General features: G+C 30.4%; 2 protein-coding genes, 1 long non-coding RNA gene and 1 other non-coding gene across 7 annotated transcripts; 3 read left to right on the top strand and 1 right to left on the bottom strand.

The window, feature by feature from the left end:
* Positions 1–431: 431 nt before the first annotated feature.
* LOC107951738 (uncharacterized) lies at positions 432–2,076 on the bottom strand. The gene is made up of 3 exons (XR_001698569.2): positions 1,833–2,076; positions 1,471–1,754; positions 432–1,381 (listed from the first exon to the last, which is right to left on the bottom strand). It is a non-coding gene; the product is annotated as an uncharacterized lncRNA (long non-coding RNA).
* A 6,779-nt stretch (positions 2,077–8,855) lies between these two features.
* Positions 8,856–11,560, top strand: LOC107951748 (uncharacterized). Of its 4 annotated transcripts, none has more exons than XM_041078221.1 (4): positions 8,856–9,118; positions 9,246–9,368; positions 10,923–11,213; positions 11,329–11,560. In XM_041078221.1, the coding sequence occupies exons 1-4, from the start codon at positions 9,112–9,114 to the stop codon at positions 11,343–11,345; spliced, it is 438 nt and encodes a 145-aa protein (XP_040934155.1). In that variant the 5' UTR covers positions 8,856–9,111; the 3' UTR covers positions 11,346–11,560. The 4 variants fall into 4 exon arrangements, with proteins under 4 accessions (XP_040934155.1, XP_040934156.1, XP_040934157.1 ...); XM_041078223.1 differs by having other exon boundaries at positions 8,859–9,103; positions 10,803–11,213; XM_041078222.1 differs by having other exon boundaries at positions 8,858–9,011; positions 9,246–11,213.
* A 4,040-nt stretch (positions 11,561–15,600) lies between these two features.
* Positions 15,601–15,672, top strand: TRNAE-UUC (transfer RNA glutamic acid (anticodon UUC)). The gene has a single exon. It is a non-coding gene; the product is annotated as a tRNA-Glu (tRNA).
* A 1,868-nt stretch (positions 15,673–17,540) lies between these two features.
* On the top strand, positions 17,541–18,544 carry LOC121208127 (uncharacterized). Its single transcript, XM_041078623.1, has 3 exons — positions 17,541–17,873; positions 18,003–18,140; positions 18,539–18,544. The coding sequence occupies exons 1-3, from the start codon at positions 17,541–17,543 to the stop codon at positions 18,542–18,544; spliced, it is 477 nt and encodes a 158-aa protein (XP_040934557.1).
* The last annotated feature ends 738 nt before the right edge of the window (positions 18,545–19,282 follow it).

The raw sequence follows: 19,282 nt of genomic DNA, 5'->3' as shown, positions 1-19,282 counted from the left end.
TCGAATTATAGTTCTATTAGTGTTTTTCTTTAATCTGGAATGATGCACGGATTTTGTTTTAAACTAGAAGTTATTTAGTGTCATCATATCCGGTAATTGATTTTAACAGCGTGATTAAATACATAAATCATTAATAAAAAAGCTTAATTGATTTATAGATTAATAACGAGAACTTAATTAGAAGCCAATTCAATACAAAAATTCAATTATAATTTTTTTTTCATTTTCTCTTAAGGGCTTTTTAAGCTCCGAAGCTTAAATACAAACCACAAAAGTCAAGGACAGGCGTATTACTCAACTGAGATGCTGCAATTGTAGTCAATATAGACAATAACGAAGACACAAAGCAATTCATGGTGTTATCTATTTAAAATGCTAGCTAACACAAACTGGTACATTGTTTGAAAAGTTGAAAAATCCAGTGCCCCTGTATGGTGCAAGGAATCCCTGCATCCATCTGCAACCTATTACAACAGCACAGGGACTTCATGTACGCATAGGTACATTTATCGCCTAATACTATTACGTAATTTATCTGTCATCTAACCAAAATTTTTTTTTATTTAAAGGCTTTTGTTGCAAAGTAATCAAACTCTTTGGCAAGACTTGCTCAGGCCAAACTTGAAATCGAAAGGGTTGTATTGTTTGCCAAATACATAGGACAATAGTGGTAAATCTACCTATGGGAATTTTCTGACATTGGATCCTCTATTACATTGGCCGTAAAATAAGTTTGAATAATTTTGAGGTGTTCTAAGGAGATGGGATGGCCTCAACCTTCCATAACAAACTAATGTTCTACTACTCAGGGAGATGTATACTTGTTATGGAAGGTTGAGGCCATCCCATCTCCTTGGAACACTTCGAAATTGTTCAAGCTTATTTTACGGCCAGTGCAATAGTGGATCCAGTGTCACAGAATTTCCATACGTAGATTTACCACGATTGTCCTATGTATTTGGCAAGCAATACAACCCTTTCGATTTCAACATTGGCCATAATATGGGTAAGCCTTGCCAAAGAGTTTGATCACTTTGCAACAAAAACTTTTAAATAAAAAACAAAATTTTGGTTAGATGACAGATAAATTGTCTAATAGTTTTAGGTGATAAATGTACCTATGCGTACTTGAAGTCCCTGTGCTGTTGTAATAGGTTGCAGATGGGTGCGGGGATTCCTTGCATCATACAGGGGCACTGGATTCTCCTGAGCATCTTGTGTTCAGATTCCGTGTATTTTAAATTTGGTTGGGATTGGGGCTCTAGAGTTCAGACTAGAGCTGCAAGCTGAAGGAGGCAATTGAAGTGCCAAGCAGCTGAGGGAGGCAATTGAAGTGCCAACTTGTAGAAGTCTATAACCGGAGTTGCTGGCGGATGGGTTTCTGCAAATGCTACCCATAATGAAAAACGATACAATGTATTTTTATAAATTTACAAATAAAAAGAGAAGTACTCCATATATAGATATTACATGCATGGATGGTTGAGCTGAGACTGGATGATTGTGCTTTGCAGGCACCTGGTTTATGATCTCCTTTATAAGCTTGGCACACATATTTCACAAATTTTTCTAAGTCCTACAACGGTGAAATAAATATTGAAGTTACTTGTCACAAAATGTTTACTTCACAATGACACCAAGAGAGAAATGAACAAACTCGCTTGTCTGAGTGGCTGATTATTCTCCACCACCCATGGTACATATTCATGAGGTGGCTTCAGATGTGCAGTCTCGTTAGCTTATTGCAGCAGAAGCTGCATTTTATTAAGTTGGAAATTCAATGTTAGAAAAAGCAGAGGAGTGTTAGTTAAACGCTAAGACATGCAACCAACCTTATAACGAAATCCAGTAGTATAGCATTTGTTGATTATCTCCTCATTCAATCTCAGCTTTTCACTGCAATTTTTCCAGTGTTTTATAGTATAGTGAGTAGTGACAAAGTAGCCTTATCATTAACATTATCTAAAGAGAAAAGGGGGGGGGGAATAAGCCAGAATATTGCAAGAGCAGCCAAAATATAGAAGATCAATGGTTGAAGATAAGCCATTGTTTAAGTGGTGGCTTTTTCACAATGCTGAACCTCCATTATGCGAGGCTTCTTATAGTTGAGAATTGGGGTGATGGTTTTCTGTCACTTTCACCAAGCCATGTATAGGATCAAAATTAAAATTTGATTATTTTTATATAATTAAAAAGCAGAGGGATTGAAACTGAAAATTAACTATTATTGATAAGAATTAGGGTGATAGTTTTCTGTCACTTTCATTAAAACATGTGACAAATTTGCAAAGTTATCATCCCTAAAAAAACAATTATACACCACCTCAAAAAATGATTTACATGAAGATTGCAATGATTTACACAGTCAAAATTCTTCAATTAAATTTATTAATGTTACATTCTAAAAATTAAAAAAAAAATACTTGATAATCATGCCATAAAAATGGTATTATAATGGACTTGAATTTAACAAAAAAATTTAACGATGTTAACAATTCTTTAAATTTAAGTCAGAATTTTCATTAGAATAAAATGTTTAGATTAACTAATGACATTATAAACGTCGAAGCACCAATTTATAAAAAATTCAAGTATAAAAGTCAAATCTAAAATTTTAATATAATATAGGAACCAAAATTGAAATTTAACTATTTTTATATAATTAAAAAGTAGAGGGTTAAAACTGAAAATTAACCATTATTAAGAAATGGGGTGATAGTTTCCTGTCACTCTCAATAAACCATGTGACAAATTTGTAAAGTTATCATCCCTACGAAACAATTATATACCACCTTAAAAAATATTTATATTAGGATTGAAAAGACAATAAAATAAAATAGTTAAGGGTGTTTATTGTCTCATATTTAATGCCTAAAAAGCATTTTGTTTTTTTTATTAAGTTAAGAATTGACTTATTTTTTTACGAAACTGACTCAAAGAAGTTAAAAAAATTATGAAATTGACTTAGAAATAAAATCTTATACGAGAATAAATAATTTTTTATGGTGTCATGGTTCCACTAAAGCATATTGCATTCGGTTTAAATCTTGATTAAGAGTATGATAATTAATGCTTAGTGGAGAAAATGAATTAATTTATTTTTATATGTACCAACCATGACTACATCAACTAGGGGCGAAGCTAGGGGCTGGCGTGGGCCTCGGCTCTTTCTAAAATGTAAAATTATTTTTTAAGATTTTAATTTTTTTAAAAATTTTAAATTAATAAAGATAAAATTATACTTTAGTCCCCTTAAAATTATAAAATTTAGATTTCATCCGGCTCCCTAAAAAATTTTTCTGACTTCGCCCCTGACATCAACTGTTATTCTTTCACATGAAATAGTGTAGAATATCAATTTAACAAAAATGGATTTACATTCATATATGTGAGCTTACCTACCACAATGTTAATGTAAATTCCTCTATCAAAGTTTCAAAATTATAACGTAGCATTGGCTGACAGGTATTTTTATGCATAAAAATATACTCATTTTTGTTAAATTGTGATTCTCCCTATATTTGTATGTGATTCACAGCAGCAGACAGATTCTTTCGTTTGCGCTGACTAAATTAAATTATTGAAGGTGTTCGAAGTCAAATATTAATCAAAATGTTGCAATAATTAATGAAACAAAGAGACTATGAGTGATTCTTGCCAGATACCATGATAGAAAGAGACAAAATAGTGGGACAACCAACAAAGCCAAGACTTATCCATTTATCAAATTCAAATAGTGGAACCTTGCTATCTCGACCATCAAAATATATCCAGTTTTGTTAAATTGTGATTCACACCTGCTGGCAAAAAGATTAGCTTAACAATATTATTTCATTTGTTGAGTAAACTAAAATTATTGAAGGTGTTCGAGGTCAAATATTAACTTAAATGTTGCAATAATTAATGTAAAGGGGAGATTATGAGTGATATTGCAGATCATTTTATAGATAGAAAATGACAAAAAAAGAGAGTAGACAACTAACAATGTCAAGACTTCCATTTATCAAATCCTTGCTATCTTAGCTCAACCATCAAGATGTAATGTAGTAGTTTATCAAACACTGTTGAAGCGTGTAAGGGATTTAACTGGATGCTTTGAGAGAATTTCCATCACCTAAGCTTTCGCAATTCAAATCTTGGCCTCTGCATCTTTCTCTTTTTTATTTTATTTGATTTTATTTGTAATTCAGTAAGAGGAATAAATAAGCAAGCAAAATGGGGGTTGGTAGGTGTCAGCTATGGTCCAAACCTTAACCATGAAGCAAATAAGCATTAAAGGTAAGCATTTAATAGGCAAATTTGACTAAGAGGAATAAATAAGCAAGCAAAATGTGAGTTGGTAGGTGTCATCTATGGTGCAAGCCTTAAACATGAAGCAAAGAAGCATAAAAGGTAAGCATTTGATCCATTATAATTACATGCATGTCATTTAGGAAATTTTCCTTATTTGCATGTATATCCATGTGAATAAGGATTAAGATCAAATATAATATTTTTCTTTTGAATTTAGTCCCCAATTGTTTAAGAATTAAGATAAAATAGTTTAAATTTAAAGAACAATATGCTCCACATTTATGCATATTCTGTATATTTGGAATTTAATTCTTAATTTTTTATTTTTAAAAATTTAGTCCCTTTACTTTTTAAATTTAAAAATTCAAGACGTTTAAAATTCTTCTAAATTTTTTTAAAAAAATTACTTACTCCATAATCATTATAAACATTGAAGCACAAAAAATTCTCAAATTTTAACATGGTATAGCAAATTTCTTTATCAAAGTCTCAAAATTATAATGTAGAACTGGTTAGCTGGTATTTTCATGCATAAAAATATATCTGTTGGGATTGACCCGATTAAGCAACGAACAAGAAAAAATAGCAGAATAAATTGAGAAATTAAACACACAAATTTAACGTGAAAAAACCTCTCTAAAGAAGATAAAAAACCACGGATAAAGATAATTTTGTTATTTTTAATTACCTACAGTTAAATGGTTAATGGAAATATAACTTGGCATCTTTTATTTGTATGCATATAATAGCTTCTTTTTTACCTACGATGCACATATTAATTGTATGCAATAATTAAATTATATTTAATTATTTCTTATGATTTTCATAAATTTTGTAACGTGTTATTAATAATAAACCCTCAAAACGTAAATACAAAATTTTCTAAATTGTAAAAGAGCCTATTTATAGGCTAAATTAATAGGTCAAATAAAAATAAAATAATCTAAACTAATCAGTGTTTGATTAAAACAAATAAACAGAATTTAACTAGAAAATTATTTATCAAATTTGACTGAAATAGGAGTCATACTTAATAATATCCATTTTTATTAATTTGTGATTCTGCCCTACACTTATATGTGATTCAAACTAGCAGGCTGATTCTTTCGTTTACGTAGTAAATTAAGTATTAAAGGTGTTCAAAGTCAAATATTAACTTAAATAGTGCAATAGTTAATGCAAAAGGGAGACTTATGAGTAATTGCATATCACACCATAAATAGAAAGGGACAAAACAGTAGGACAACTAATGAAGTTAAGACTTTATCCATTTATTGTGGAACACCGAACAAAAACGATAAATCGAATATAAATAATAAAAAAATTGAAATATATAATTTATATTTTTCTTTTGATATCTAAAAATTTATGGAAAATGTAAAGTGAAATAAATACATATATAGAAAAAAAAAATTTATATTACACGCAAATTATGGAATTCCTTACTAAATATGATTTGTAAATTGGGGGTTAAGATACACACTCCATTACTTTTATCTATTAATATAAGATCCATGTAGTATCCGTCTGAAAATTGAATTTATTTATATTATATGATATATATATTTTTAAAAATTGTTTAAAAAATTCTAATGTTTCATAGAAATTATAATTGAAAAAGTAAAAGGATTTATGTTTTCAGAACTAGATTGGTGGTCGAACCGATCAGACTATCGATTTTCAATTTTATTGGTTCAATTAATCTTACCATAAATTCAATCGATTTATAATAAAATAATAAAAATATATTATAATATTATTTAAATATATGCAATGTTTTTTCAGACAAATCAATATTAATTATCAAGTCGATCATTTTTCAGTAAATCCTAATTTTAGGTTTGATATTAAATTATGAATAATATATATATATTGCTTTCAATTTGTCTTTTTGTCATTTATTTCAAAATTAAAAGCTCTTTATGGCACTTTTCCTTCGTATTATTTTATTTTTTACTCAACTGGAAGTTAGCAAATTTAGATCAACAATGAAAAATAATTTACTTTCTTCGTATATGCCAACTTTCCCATTTAAGACTATTTTCAGAATATGATAAAAATTGTCACTCTATGGTATATATGGTACAAAATTTCATTGCAATTGTGTGTTAAATAGAGTATTGTTTAACCTGTAATTGCATTGTTTAATGTGTCAAAATTTTCATTGCAATAGTGTCTCAAAATGGTCACTAACGTTATCGATTTATAATATTCCGGTCATTGAACTGTTAATTGTGACATTTAATCATCATTTTAGACCAAAAAAAAAGGTTAAATTTCACATCTAGTCTCTATACTTTTTCTTTATGAATTAAAGTAGAATTAAGCTCAGATACCACATTGATAAACAAAACTTGAAGTACCAAGTTTGACTTTTTGAAAGAAGAGATACTGCATCAGAACAAACCCTAAAGTATAAGAGCTAATTTTGAAATTATCCCATAGTAACATTTAATTTATTTACGAAAAAAACATTATCTTACAATCTTATGCTTTGGGGAAAGGAGTATTGAGAAAGAAGATAGAATAGGGATTGAGAGGAGAAGTGGTAAGTTTTTTGAGGAGGTTAAGGTTGCCTAACAATGTCAAAATTGATAAAATCAAGGCTACAATGGAGAATGGTACATGTGCTTTCTGCTGTTGTGCTTGTTAGGCAAAAAAGATTGCCAAAAAAGAGATAGGGTAAAATGTGATAGATTTTGAGGTGTTTAGAAAAGAGTCTTTCACATAAATAAATATTATAAATATAATATGGTATTTTTCTATTTGAATCGTTAATTACCGGGTGTAATTCAAAGTTTTAATGAAGTTGTTGATGTCTAAAGATTGAACTACAATAAATAGAAGAAGTAAAAATAAATCATACATAATATTTGTCGAAATCATTTTTAATTTGGGTCGATTTTAAAAACATGGATGGAGTCGCCACCAATTCTTTTTGAAGTGTAATTGGGCCACCTTATAAAGCATTTTGGTCTACGAATGTTAAGAAAACAGGTTCGGGAGTCAATTACGTACGTGGAATGATTAGTACCCTCGTAACGTCCAAAATCGGTACCAAATTGATTAATAATGTCCTTATTGTTGAAAATTTTAAGAGATTTTAAAATATAATTCTTTTAGAAAATACTTGAACGGTTCGTTTTGGGATATTAAGGCTTATTTGTTCCAAAAGGACAAAATGTCACACCCAACACGTTAGGATGCAACATTTTAACCCTCAAGATCCAAATAGTCCCTTAATTTTCCGAAACCTGAGACTAGAAGGATATTTAGACATTTGGATGACCGAAAAAAACCACAACCCAGCACGTTAGGGCACGACTCTTTCGGACTTCCAAACGCGAAACATTACCTTGTTTTATAAGACTTTTGAAAACGATCTAAAGTCAATTAAAAAATGTATTTATTTAATTTATTTTTGAAAAAAATGAAAAAACTAAGAACTGGCCTAAGTGAGTTTAAATTTGAGTCGTTATACCATACAAGGAAACAGGTATGCCATTGTGAAATATATAACAATAATCTAATGCAACAATATAATACAACTAAATCATAACAGGATCAGAAGATATGCATATAAAGTAAAAGGCATAATTTAAATAGAATATATACGCAAAATAACATAAGAAAATATTTTGAAGACCGAGGTATACTTTGAAATGGGATTTAAAAGAAACAAATGTATGAATAAAATATAATACATATATATAAAAGAATATGGACTACAAGCAATATGAAAATCAATAATAATATATAGTGAGGAGTAATAAATAATAATAATTTAATATAAAATAACTGATAAAAAAATGGTGTATAAAAAAACAATATGATAAGTCCATTAAAGAATATATTTGAAGGAAAAAAACTTTTAGGGAAAAAAAACTTTTAGGGAAAAATATATATATATATATATATATAAGTTATAAGGAATAAAAAAATGGTAGTAAATAGTAAAATAATGAAGAAAGTATAATAAACTATATTTAAAATTATGAGCCTAAAAAAACTAAATAGTATAAAAATGCTTATTAGTAAAAAAAAATAATATAACAAATAATATAATAAATATGACGAAAATTTATACATAAAATAATTAACTTTGCTAAAAAAACCTATAATAAGCATATAATATAAAATGATATAATAATGTAAAACATAACTCAAACAAATTAAATTAATAGAGAAAAAATAATGAAAATAAGGCTCAAATTAATTAAGTCAGCGGTAAAATGACAAAAGAGCAAGGAAAAAAAAAGGTTAAATTGCAGTGAAAAAGGAGTTTCGAGGCGAACTTTAGAAAACAAAAGCCACTTGGGCTAAAATGAACGTACGGGCTAAGAGGGAGGACCAGGAAAGCAAATTTCCTCATACTTCAAAGCGCAGTGTTTTGGTATAGGACGAAAATAAGATAAAATCCAAGTTTTTGGGCCAAATCGTAATTAACCAAAGTTCAAAAGGGGCCGAATTAAAAGCTAGTGTAAAGGGAGGGATCAATTGCAAAATAACCCTCACCAAAAATCAAGGCACCAAACGGTGCTACTTTATAAACTTATAAAGCAAAAACTTGAAAGAGAGTTACATCTAGCATCTTTAAATTTTAGAAAAGAAACCCCCCCTTTTGCCTTGCTAAAGATTTAACCAAGTTTAGCACCGTATCTGAGGGTCATCGGCGCCACGCACCTCTGCCTCTATCGGCGCTTCACGGAGCAAAATCGGTTAAGCCTTCTTCTTTTGGTTTTATTCAAAATTGATTTATCAAAATATGAAAGAAGAAAAAGAAATAAAAGGGGAAGGAAAAAAAAGTCAGGTAAAAGAATGAAAAGTAACCTCTTAAACCTTGAATCTCACTTTGATTACTATTGCTTGTTCTTTTTGTATCCAGGGAAAACCGTCCCAAAATATATTGTTTATTTTAGGCTTTATAGCCTTTACAATTGTTTTTGCTGCAGGCAAGGCTGACGTGGGAGCCGTGGGTGCGAGGGAGTCGGAGGCACGAGGCGTGTTGGACGTGAGTATCGACGTGGTGCATAAGATCCGGCTGCTGGGAACTGCTTGCGGCTGCTACTCCTCAGGCTAGGATTTCCCATTTTTACTTTATTGGTTTTGGGCTTGTTTAGTGGGTTTGTGTTTGTATTGGGCTAGGTTTTGTTTTAGTGGTTAATTTGTTTAGGCCTAGGTTTGGGTTTGTTTAAAAATTTGGTCCTACAATATTTATTTATATTTTTGTTAGAGATAGTAAGAAAACTTGGGTTGCAAGTAATAAAATAAAGAAAATTTAGATAAAGGATACAAGGGCTTAGTTTGGATGGGCGATTGGATGCGGTAAGGTGCGTTTACCTTACTTTTTGTCTCACGTTACAGTATTACTACAGTATCTAATATCACCGCCACCGCCCATTCAAACTCACCCAAAAAGTCATACCCAACAGGAAAAAAAAAGTAGCAAAAATAACATTTTAAGCATTTTATGTTTTTTCATCAAAGTGTCACTTAGTATGTAACCTATTTTACTTATTTATCTTATTGTCGAAATTCTAATTTTTTTAATATTACAATTTTAAATTTCAAAATAAATTAAATAAATTGTTGAATTTTTTATCCAGAGATAATATCAACCAATTCGTTATTATAATATTAAAATTAATTAATTTAATATCCTCTTAAAGTTTAAAATCTTATTTTACATTTCCATATTATCATTAACAAAATAAACTCAAATAACTCATATTTAAAAATTGTCTATGAAACTTAATTATTTTTTTATTATATAACTCGAATCTTCAATGCTAAGCTAAAATTAAAGGAAAAAAATATTTGTAATTAATTAAATTAATTTCTTGTTCGTTGTTAGGAATGGAAGATAAATAAATTAATTTAATTAATAGCAGAATATTTTTTTTTTAATTTTAGTTTAGCATTGAAAATTTAGGATCATATAATAAAAAAGAATTTGAATTTTATAAATAATTATTAAAAACAATAGTTTTCAGAGTTGGGTTTGGATAGATGTGTTCAGAGTTGGGCTTTTAATCATTTAGTTCTTTTAATTTTTTATTTATTTTTTTGGGGATTTGGGTCGATAGGCTAGTAGGATCATTGTTGGCTCCTCTCACATTTGGACCAAGAATTTCAGCCTTAAAATATAAAAATTCGGTCTAAATCATCTTTCTGGATTTATATATACATATATATTACCTACCCGAAAACCAGAACCCCATCAGCCCACAAAGATGGTGTGGGGTAAAATCGAAAAAAGTCAATGTGGGCAAATGATAGGCTCGGTTTTTATATGCTAATGCTTAAACTGTGGGTCAGTTTCATATATATGGTTGTTTGAGAAAGATCTAATACACAGAAACAAGGTGTAATTGATGTTTAATGGTCTGATAAGTCGAAAACGATGTTCTTAAATAGTAGGTATGGCAGCTGACACATGACTTTTTCTCTAGTTCCATGTCCATTGTAATATGTGGAATTCATCTATTGTTTGGGTATAAATTGTTTAGAAGTGCCATCCTCTGAGTTCAAGTTGTAGACAAGTATACCTGAATATTGCATTCAAGAAATGGAAACTCAAGTGAAGTACATGTGGGTTGTAGTGTTTGTTGTGAGTATGAGCATTGCAGGGTTCAATGGAGTGGATGCAACTCATGATTATTATGGTCCCTGTGGGAAACATGACATTGAGAAGGAAGCTCAGAAGCTGTCTCCATGTACATACGCTGCAAAATACTGGAGAGCTCCGGTTTCTGAGCGTTGTTGTGCCATAATAGAGAAAAAGCTCAGCAATCCAGGCTGCCTCTGCGCTATTCTGCAAACTCGTACCGCATACGATGCGGGGGTGAGGCCAGAAGTTGCAGTGACCATTCCAAAACGCTGCAACATTGCAGTTCGTCCTGTTGGTCACAAGTGCGGAGGTAAGTACAATTTTGCATGCTGCAGTTTTCATTACCTTGACTTTAGACATATAATGGTTTAGTTGATAGTGTTGGTTTCATTCTGATGAAGCTATTGTTTGTTTATTTGTTGCAGGTTTCCCATTTGTTTAAGATTGACTCCCCCATGGTTCATCTTCCTGCACTACACTGCATAGTATTAGCAATATAAGTATGCTGGATTTTGTGGAAGTTGCTAGTCGATATGGTCGATGAGCTTCATTGTGAAATCCTAAATAAAATTGTAATTGTATGTTTGAATAATAAGTGAAAGTGTAGTTGTTTCTTTGAATAATAATAAATAAAATGATACTTATCTTTGCAAATCATTTGCTTCTTGTTTATTAATCTCTACTATATAGAATTGTTTTTTTTTGAAATTAGTTACTTGATAGATAATTTAAAAAAGAGAAATTGGAACACATAAATATAAAAAAAAAACAATTTCGACAAGAAATTTTAAGTAGGTGGAATGAAAGAAATATTTCTTAAATGGGGATGAGATTAACTATCAGGCTGGTTTAAAATTGTGGAGTTATGTTCGCATTTGAACTTTATGAACTTCATATCTACCTAGATAATAGTGTTGAGAATCCCTTTTTAACAGTTGGAATACGATTATTTTTCTAAACATTGTTGATCTATGGGAAGAGGTAATATCGAATATGATTATTTTTCTAAACATTGTTGATCTATGGGGAGAGGTAATATCGATGGAAGAATCACTCTTAAAAGTTACAACTATGGTAAAATGACTGAGGATTTTAACTAATTAATTAAGTTGAAGTTTTCATACTCAATTGCAAAGGTTATCAATTCCCAATTATAACACTATTTTTGTCTATAAAAGATTCTAAGTAATCCATATCTCCGGTGACATTGGTGTAGGAAAAATCAATTTAAAAATAATGGAATTAAGCACAACAGAATTTTAGGAATTTTCTTTAAAACTGAGCCGTTGTGATGTTAATAGCAATAATTCTTTTATACAAATTATACCCATGTTTTCAAATTAGGTGGACTTTTTGTTCTTGGCTTTCGACCTCGCAATCTTCTCCATTATCCTCAACCTCGATTTACTAGAGTGTGGGCTCTATTCACAAATCGACGAACACTTTAGTGAAACTTTAAGAGCTATAAATTGAAAGACGAACTCTGTTAAAAGATAAAATTTATTTGGAAATAAATTCTATATTTTGACAGAATATCGACGTACATTAGGCGTGTATTTGGTGTAGCCCTTAGTCTCTATTTGTAGATAAATTAACAAGCGTTTTAGTTTGAATAAGGTGTCACTTAATAATAACATTTTAATGGGAAATATGACTCCTACCAGGAGTATACAAGCTAGGGGCTGTGGTATGCTCTCTTTGTGACTAAGGTTTGTCGCCCATCCCTATTAAAGTGGGTCTAGTTGTGCTTCGTCATTTATCGAATCAATTATATGTGTTATTTGATCTTTAAATTAATTTATATAAATTTTTCAGCCCAAAAGATATATTTCCTATACCAAAGAAATTATTTATTCATTTAATTAATTAAATAGTTAATTAAACTCATTAAATTACTCAACGTAATTCTAATTCCGTCAAAATCATGACGACTTTATAGTACTAAAATCTATGAATAAATCAATTTAATTAACTTATTTTCATGAAACTATGATGACTTTATTAATTTAATTTTCACTTTGAACTTTAATTATTTAATTACAAAAAAATTAAATAATAATTTGAAGTAATTGATTTAATTCCCGACTCATATTCTTGTCTGTAGCAAGAAAGTGAATCTAGTTAAATAAAAAAAAGTAGATTGATTAAATTTATAGAAATAAAAAGTAGATGGATTAAATTTCAAATGTGTAAAGAGTGTAGGGACTAGGAGCAAATTAAACCATTTAAATTGAACTGGTTATGCATAAAGAATTCCATAAAAGGTCAACAAATATGACCAAGGAAGTAACCGAGTTGCAGATGAAGAAAGGCCCGAATTCCTATGAAAGACTCAAAGTTTCTGGCTGGATGCCCACTGAAACAAATTGAAAATCACAACTCTATGTATAATATAGAGAAGTATGAGGTAAAGTAGGTAATTGATAGAGTAGAATTTATCGATTTCAGCTTGCGCTGCATGATGCTAGTTTGTATGAATGCTTTAACTGTGGATCAGTTTCATGTAGAGGGTAGTTTGAGAAAGATCTAATACAGAGAAACAAGATGCAATTGATGACGTAATGGTCTGGCAACTCGATCAGTAACCATCAAGAATATTTCCATGATAATTACATCTTACACATTTATGATCTAGTTCCCTATCCATTTTCATATTTAGTATCTATTTGATGCCTATCTCTCTTCATATTTAGTATTTATTTGATGCATCTCTGGCTGGTTGACGTGTTATATGTTCCTCGCATTTTTATTTTCCATTGATATGAATTAGGCTCTCAACATAAGAAATGGACTTCTAGAAAGTATTAATCCTAAACTCCTTAAGATCTTGGGTGAAAGTGTCAAATAACACTATTTCGTTAATTGTGCCTCTAAAAAACAATTCACCATTTTTTCAAAATCCTAAAGGGTGTACAACTCCAAAAATAAATTCAATACTGAATTGTTTGGTCCATGCAATTCTTCACTCATAACCTATAAATCAATAGACGTGTTAGTTCCTTCCAATGGGTAAACAGTAACACCAAACGATCAATTAAACACCAATAGCATAACATCGTATTGTGGGAAAAACCCAACAAATTATGGAATAGGTAAAGTAAAAAACTTCTCATTCGCCATGTCAAATGAAAGAATCAGTACTTCAATATCACGATACATCCCTATCGTTGTTTTCCAATAACAAATTCTATGTAATTTTTGTGTATAATTAGGAAATGGAATTTCCTTCCAAGAATCACTTCTCAGTGAATACAATGGAACATAAAATGGGGATATGATGTTATTCTTCACTAGTAACAATTGTATGAAATTTCCTTAATCATAAGGTAACTTAGGATGGAAGAAGGATATGGAGGCATTGGATAAAGAAGCGTGTGTGGGCGCATATATATATATACATGAACTATACGTGGATTGAGGGATAAATTTAATAAAAAAAAAAGAATACTATTAATAAAAAATATAAAGATTAAACCAAATTTACCGGCAACGATAATTTTATGAGAATGGATAGAAATAAAAACAAAAATTTAAGAGGGGTAAGTTTTAATTTGTTCATACTTTGGACATGCAAAAGAAAAATATACTTTTATATCTAGAAAAAGAAAACGGAGTTAATATTTGCTTCCGAAAAATCATAGTCTTGCAGATGAGATATAAGAGGGCGTAACAAGTGTAGGTGTACGCTTGATGTTAGGTCCTCTACTTTCGGCACATAATTGGTGTTGGAGACCAAGCATTCATCATCACCCATGTCTCACTATTATTCCAATTACACCTTATTTATGTAAATAAATATTCTCATTCACTTCTTAATATCCAAATCCAATATCTTAACTAAGATTCTTCACATTCAATATGAACATCCAATCCAGGAAGGTATTGTTTGTTTTCTTCTTTTGTATCTCCACTTCTCGTTAATGTTTGATCTTCTTGAATTCAGATTTTATTTTTTAAATGCATTTTGCTTTGAAACAGGAGTTTGAGACCACAAATGCACAAGGTGATGTAGAAAGAAAGGTGGAAACAATGGACTATAGTTCATCAGCTGGGAAGGGTCCAGAGATGAAGGCCGTGCAAGTGACTCACCAACATCCGCCAACCAACCAGAAGACCAGCGGCGGTGTCCTCACCGGTGCCGCTGCTGCTGCCACATTGGCCCTGGAATCCGCAAAAGATGCAATATCTCGAAATTAAATGGAACAAATGCTCCCATTAAAAGATTACCCTTTCCGATCGACTTTAGAATTGCTTACAATTTTCATTCTTTTGGTAGGGTATTAAGACTATATGTTTTCTATTTTGTGTAGGGTATTTGAGCAGTACTTCTATGTTTGTCTTGTAAGTACACAATATTCTTATTTAGAAATTATTATTGTTAGTGTGATTATTGTGAACAGAGGCGAAGCCAGAAAATTTGTTTAGGGGGATCGGATGAAATTTTAATTTTCTATAGTTTATATCTTTATAATTTGTAAAGGATTAAATCAAATATTTATAATTTTAAGGGGGGCCAAAGTGCAACGTGGTTGGTGTGTTACTGGGTCGGTGGGGGAACCCATAGGAAGGGGGGACGACCCGCCGAATTCACATCAGAAATCGCCAACATGAACACAAACGAAATCTTGAATTGAGTATAGAAACAAAACGAACCACTTCTATTGTCGGAGCTGAGGTATATGAAGAATGGCTTTTTGGTCCCTTTCGTCCAGTGGTTAGGACATCGTCTTTTCATGTCGAAGACACGGGTTCGATTCCCGTAAGGGATAGGTACTCATTCCCGGCCGCTTTCAGTTAGTGTTCATTGCTGAGTGATCGCTCGCTATCTGGCTGGAAAAGGTGGTCCGGAAGCTTCCTTTCTCCCAGCAAGCAAGACGAGATCACCACTTCTCTCAATAATGGACTTACATTTACTAATTTAAAATTTTTAAAAAATCTGAAGGACCTAAAATATAATTTTACATTTTAGGGGGGACCGGGGCCCATGCCAGCCCCCCTGGCTATGCCCCTGATTGTGAAGCTTATGTTTGAAAATTGACATGTTGTATTCTCATTACACCAAAATACACTTAAGTAATTTTTTTTTTGTGAAAGAAAATTACTAGTTGTATGTTGATTTTATGAAAACATTTCTGTTTAAAGCTTAAATTTATTTGCTCTAAATGTTTAACAAGAATGAAAAATTTTTTAAAAGAAAGTCTATTAGTGAAGTAGAGAAAGAACAACAAGAAAAGAATGAATAACTAAAGTGAGGTACAAAACAATTCGAAAAAGGTACATGTTATTCAAATTGGAGATCAATGGATGAATTATTGTTTGATTCAATACAATTATAGATTTAGTTCGTATTCTTTAACTGAATCATTCTTAAACCATATATTTATCAAAATATGAAATTTTAATTTTGACTCAAATGACAAACGTTAACCCATTAAATGGATTATTAGAGAGTAATATGTATAAATAAAAAGCTGACATAACATTACACATATGATAACAAGTTTGCAGCATCAGGTTTTGAAAATAATAGAATTTAACTTAATGAATTTAATAGTTATCGTCAGTGAAGACTGAAATTTTAAAATTCTAAAAGTATAATGACTATAAATGACTAAATTAAAGTATAGAGACTAAATCGACAATTTTCATAAAGTACAAGGACTAATAACAAAATTTAACCTTTAGGCAAACTTTACAAAATGTGTTACAAAGATGACCCTTGATTTTTACTTAGATAAAACAATTAAAAAAAGCTATCATATCAATATTTTTTAATTTATACTTTCATAGATGATAAAGTTTAAGTTCAATTGATATCGAAATTGTTATCAATATAAGAGGACGTGAGTTTGAGCGTGTTGAAGTAGACTTATTCCAGATTTTGTATAAAAAAATTACACTTTCATAAATTTTTTTTATCTAATTTAGATGTTTTCATATAAGCTAACTTACCTGTTTAAAAATTAATTATATACATATTGTTGTAAATTAAATGGATGTCATAACCCCCTTTAAGCATATTAAAGTAATGAGATAAAACTCTTTACTTAATTTATAATCAAGAGATTATTAAATAGAGAAATTAAGAAACTTTAATTCATTCAATGTAATACCTTTATTAATTGAATGTAAATGAGCTTATAAATAGCACCTTGTAAGTGAAAATAAAATAATGAAATTCTCTCGTATTTTCATCCTCTTTTATTTATTGTTTTATTAATTTTTCTATAACACGTTATCAGCACGAGCTTTTACGAATTCATAGTGAAGTTGACGTCATTTCGGCTTTTTATAATTTGCCCGTATAACTCCCGTTAAACTATATACGGTATATGTATTTTCATAATTCTTTTATTTTATTTTCTAGATGAAATATTTGCTTTGGGTAACATTTGCACATTTATTTTTACAACTAAAATCTAATAATGATAATTATATATACATGTTTTTTTTATTAAAAGAAATTTCAATTAATTTAATTTGCGTTAAGTTATTATCATGACTATTCCGCTTTATGCCAATATTTGACATACATATTATTATTTAGCAAATTTAGTATATATAATTGAATTATTTTACGATTGAGAATACTTATTAATTTACTAATATTTTTTTTATTTTGATTCAAGTGGTTATAATGTCAAATCTTGCCAAACTTGAATTTGCGGCCTTAGACATCTCAGGCAAGAACTATTTGTCATGGGTGTTAGATGCTGAAATTCACCTAGATGCTAAAGGTCTAGGAAATACTATATTAGCAGATAAAGAAGCATCTAATCAAGACAAGGCAAAAGCAATGATTTTCATCCGTCATCATCTGCATGAAGGATTAAAAGTGGAATATCTCACTGTGAAAGACCCTCTTGAGTTGTGGAAAAATTTGAAAGAACGATTTGACCATCAGAAAACTGTGATACTCCCTAAAGCTCGTTATGATCGGATGCACTTACGGTTGCAAGATTTTAAGATTGTAAGTGAATACAATTCAGAACTTTTCAAAATTAGTTCTCAACTAAAATTATGTGGAGAAAACATAACTGATGAGGACTTGTTAGAGAAAACATTTTCAACCTTTCACGCTACTAATGTGCTCCTGCAGCAGCAATACCGTGAAAAAGGTTTTAAAAGGTATTCTGAATTGATTTCATGCCTTTTGGTGGCTGAGCAAAATAATGAGCTATTGATGAAAAATCATGGAATTCGTCACACTGGTTCTGCACCATTCCCTGAAGTGAATGTAGCAGTACACAATAATTATGAAAATAGAAAATATAGAAGTCGCGGCCGAGGTCGTGGACGTAGTGGGGGACGTGGTCGAGGACGTATTAGTAATCGTTATCATGGTGGTCATAACAATGATACTTCTAACCACCAGAAAAATAATAACAATGAAAGACAAGAAAGAAGTGGTCAAAATAATCCTTCAAAGATTGTTGAGAATATATGCTACCGATGTGGTATGAAGGGGCATTGGTCACGTACCTGTCGTACGTCTGAGCATTTAGTGAAACTTTATCAAGCATCCATTAAAAGGAAGGGAAAGCATATGGAGACAAATTTTATATCCCAAAATGATGAAATAGAGGCAAAAGATGAAGATATTCACTATAATAATAAAACTGACCATGCCTACAGGGATGATAAATTTAATTACCTTAATAATATAGCTCATCTAGATGTGGCAGATTCCTTTGAGAATCATTAGAAAAATTGATGTTATTTTGACATTTTTTTAAGTATATTTTATTTTCTTGCATAAAAAAATAATTGATATATTTAATAAATATTTTTAATGTTTCTCATATTATATTTTGTTTGTTTTTATGAAGAATATGAATATTCAACAAAATTTTGATAGACCCAAAATCAATGAAGACACGTGTCTTGTAGATAGTGCTACAACACATACGATACTCAAAGATAAAAAAATATTTTTCTCATTTGACAATGAGTAATGCCCATGTTAATACAATATCGGGTAGTTCAAAACTTATTGAAGGCTCTGGAAGAGCTATTATATTATTACCTAAAGGTACAAAATTTATCATTGATGATGCTTTATATTCCACCAAATCTCAAAGAAATTTATTGAGTTTTAAAGATATTCGTCTTAATGGATATCATATTGAGACTATGAATGAGAAAAATGTTGAATATCTATATATTACAAATGTTGAATGTGGAAAGAAATATATTTTGGAAAGGCTACCTGCTTTTTCATCAGGTTTATATTATGCACATATTAGTGCAATTGAATCATATGTTACTACAAACCAGAAGTTTGTAGAAGCTCATACTTTTACTATTTGGCATGACCGATTAGGCCATCCCAGATCTATTATGATGCGAAAAATCATCGAGAATTCAATTGGACACCCA

Source organism: Gossypium hirsutum, chromosome A10, assembly GCF_007990345.1.
Source record: "Gossypium hirsutum isolate 1008001.06 chromosome A10, Gossypium_hirsutum_v2.1, whole genome shotgun sequence".
In the NCBI taxonomy this organism is placed as follows: domain Eukaryota; kingdom Viridiplantae; phylum Streptophyta; class Magnoliopsida; order Malvales; family Malvaceae; genus Gossypium; species Gossypium hirsutum.
Note: the sequence above shows the minus strand (reverse complement) of the source record. Positions and strands in the feature narration are given on the sequence as shown.

Excerpts from the sequence above, each read along its gene's own strand:
- LOC107951748 (XM_041078221.1), top strand. Across the intron at positions 9,369-10,922 it reads TTGCGGCTGCTACTCCTCAG|GGTTCAATGGAGTGGATGCA; the intron begins GCTAGGATTTCC and ends TGAGCATTGCAG.
- LOC121208127 (XM_041078623.1), top strand. The coding sequence starts at position 17,541 with ATGTCAAATCTTGCCAAACTTGAATTTGCGGCCTTAGACATCTCAGGC. Across the intron at positions 17,874-18,002 it reads GGTTGCAAGATTTTAAGATT|CAGCAATACCGTGAAAAAGG; the intron begins GTAAGTGAATAC and ends GTGCTCCTGCAG.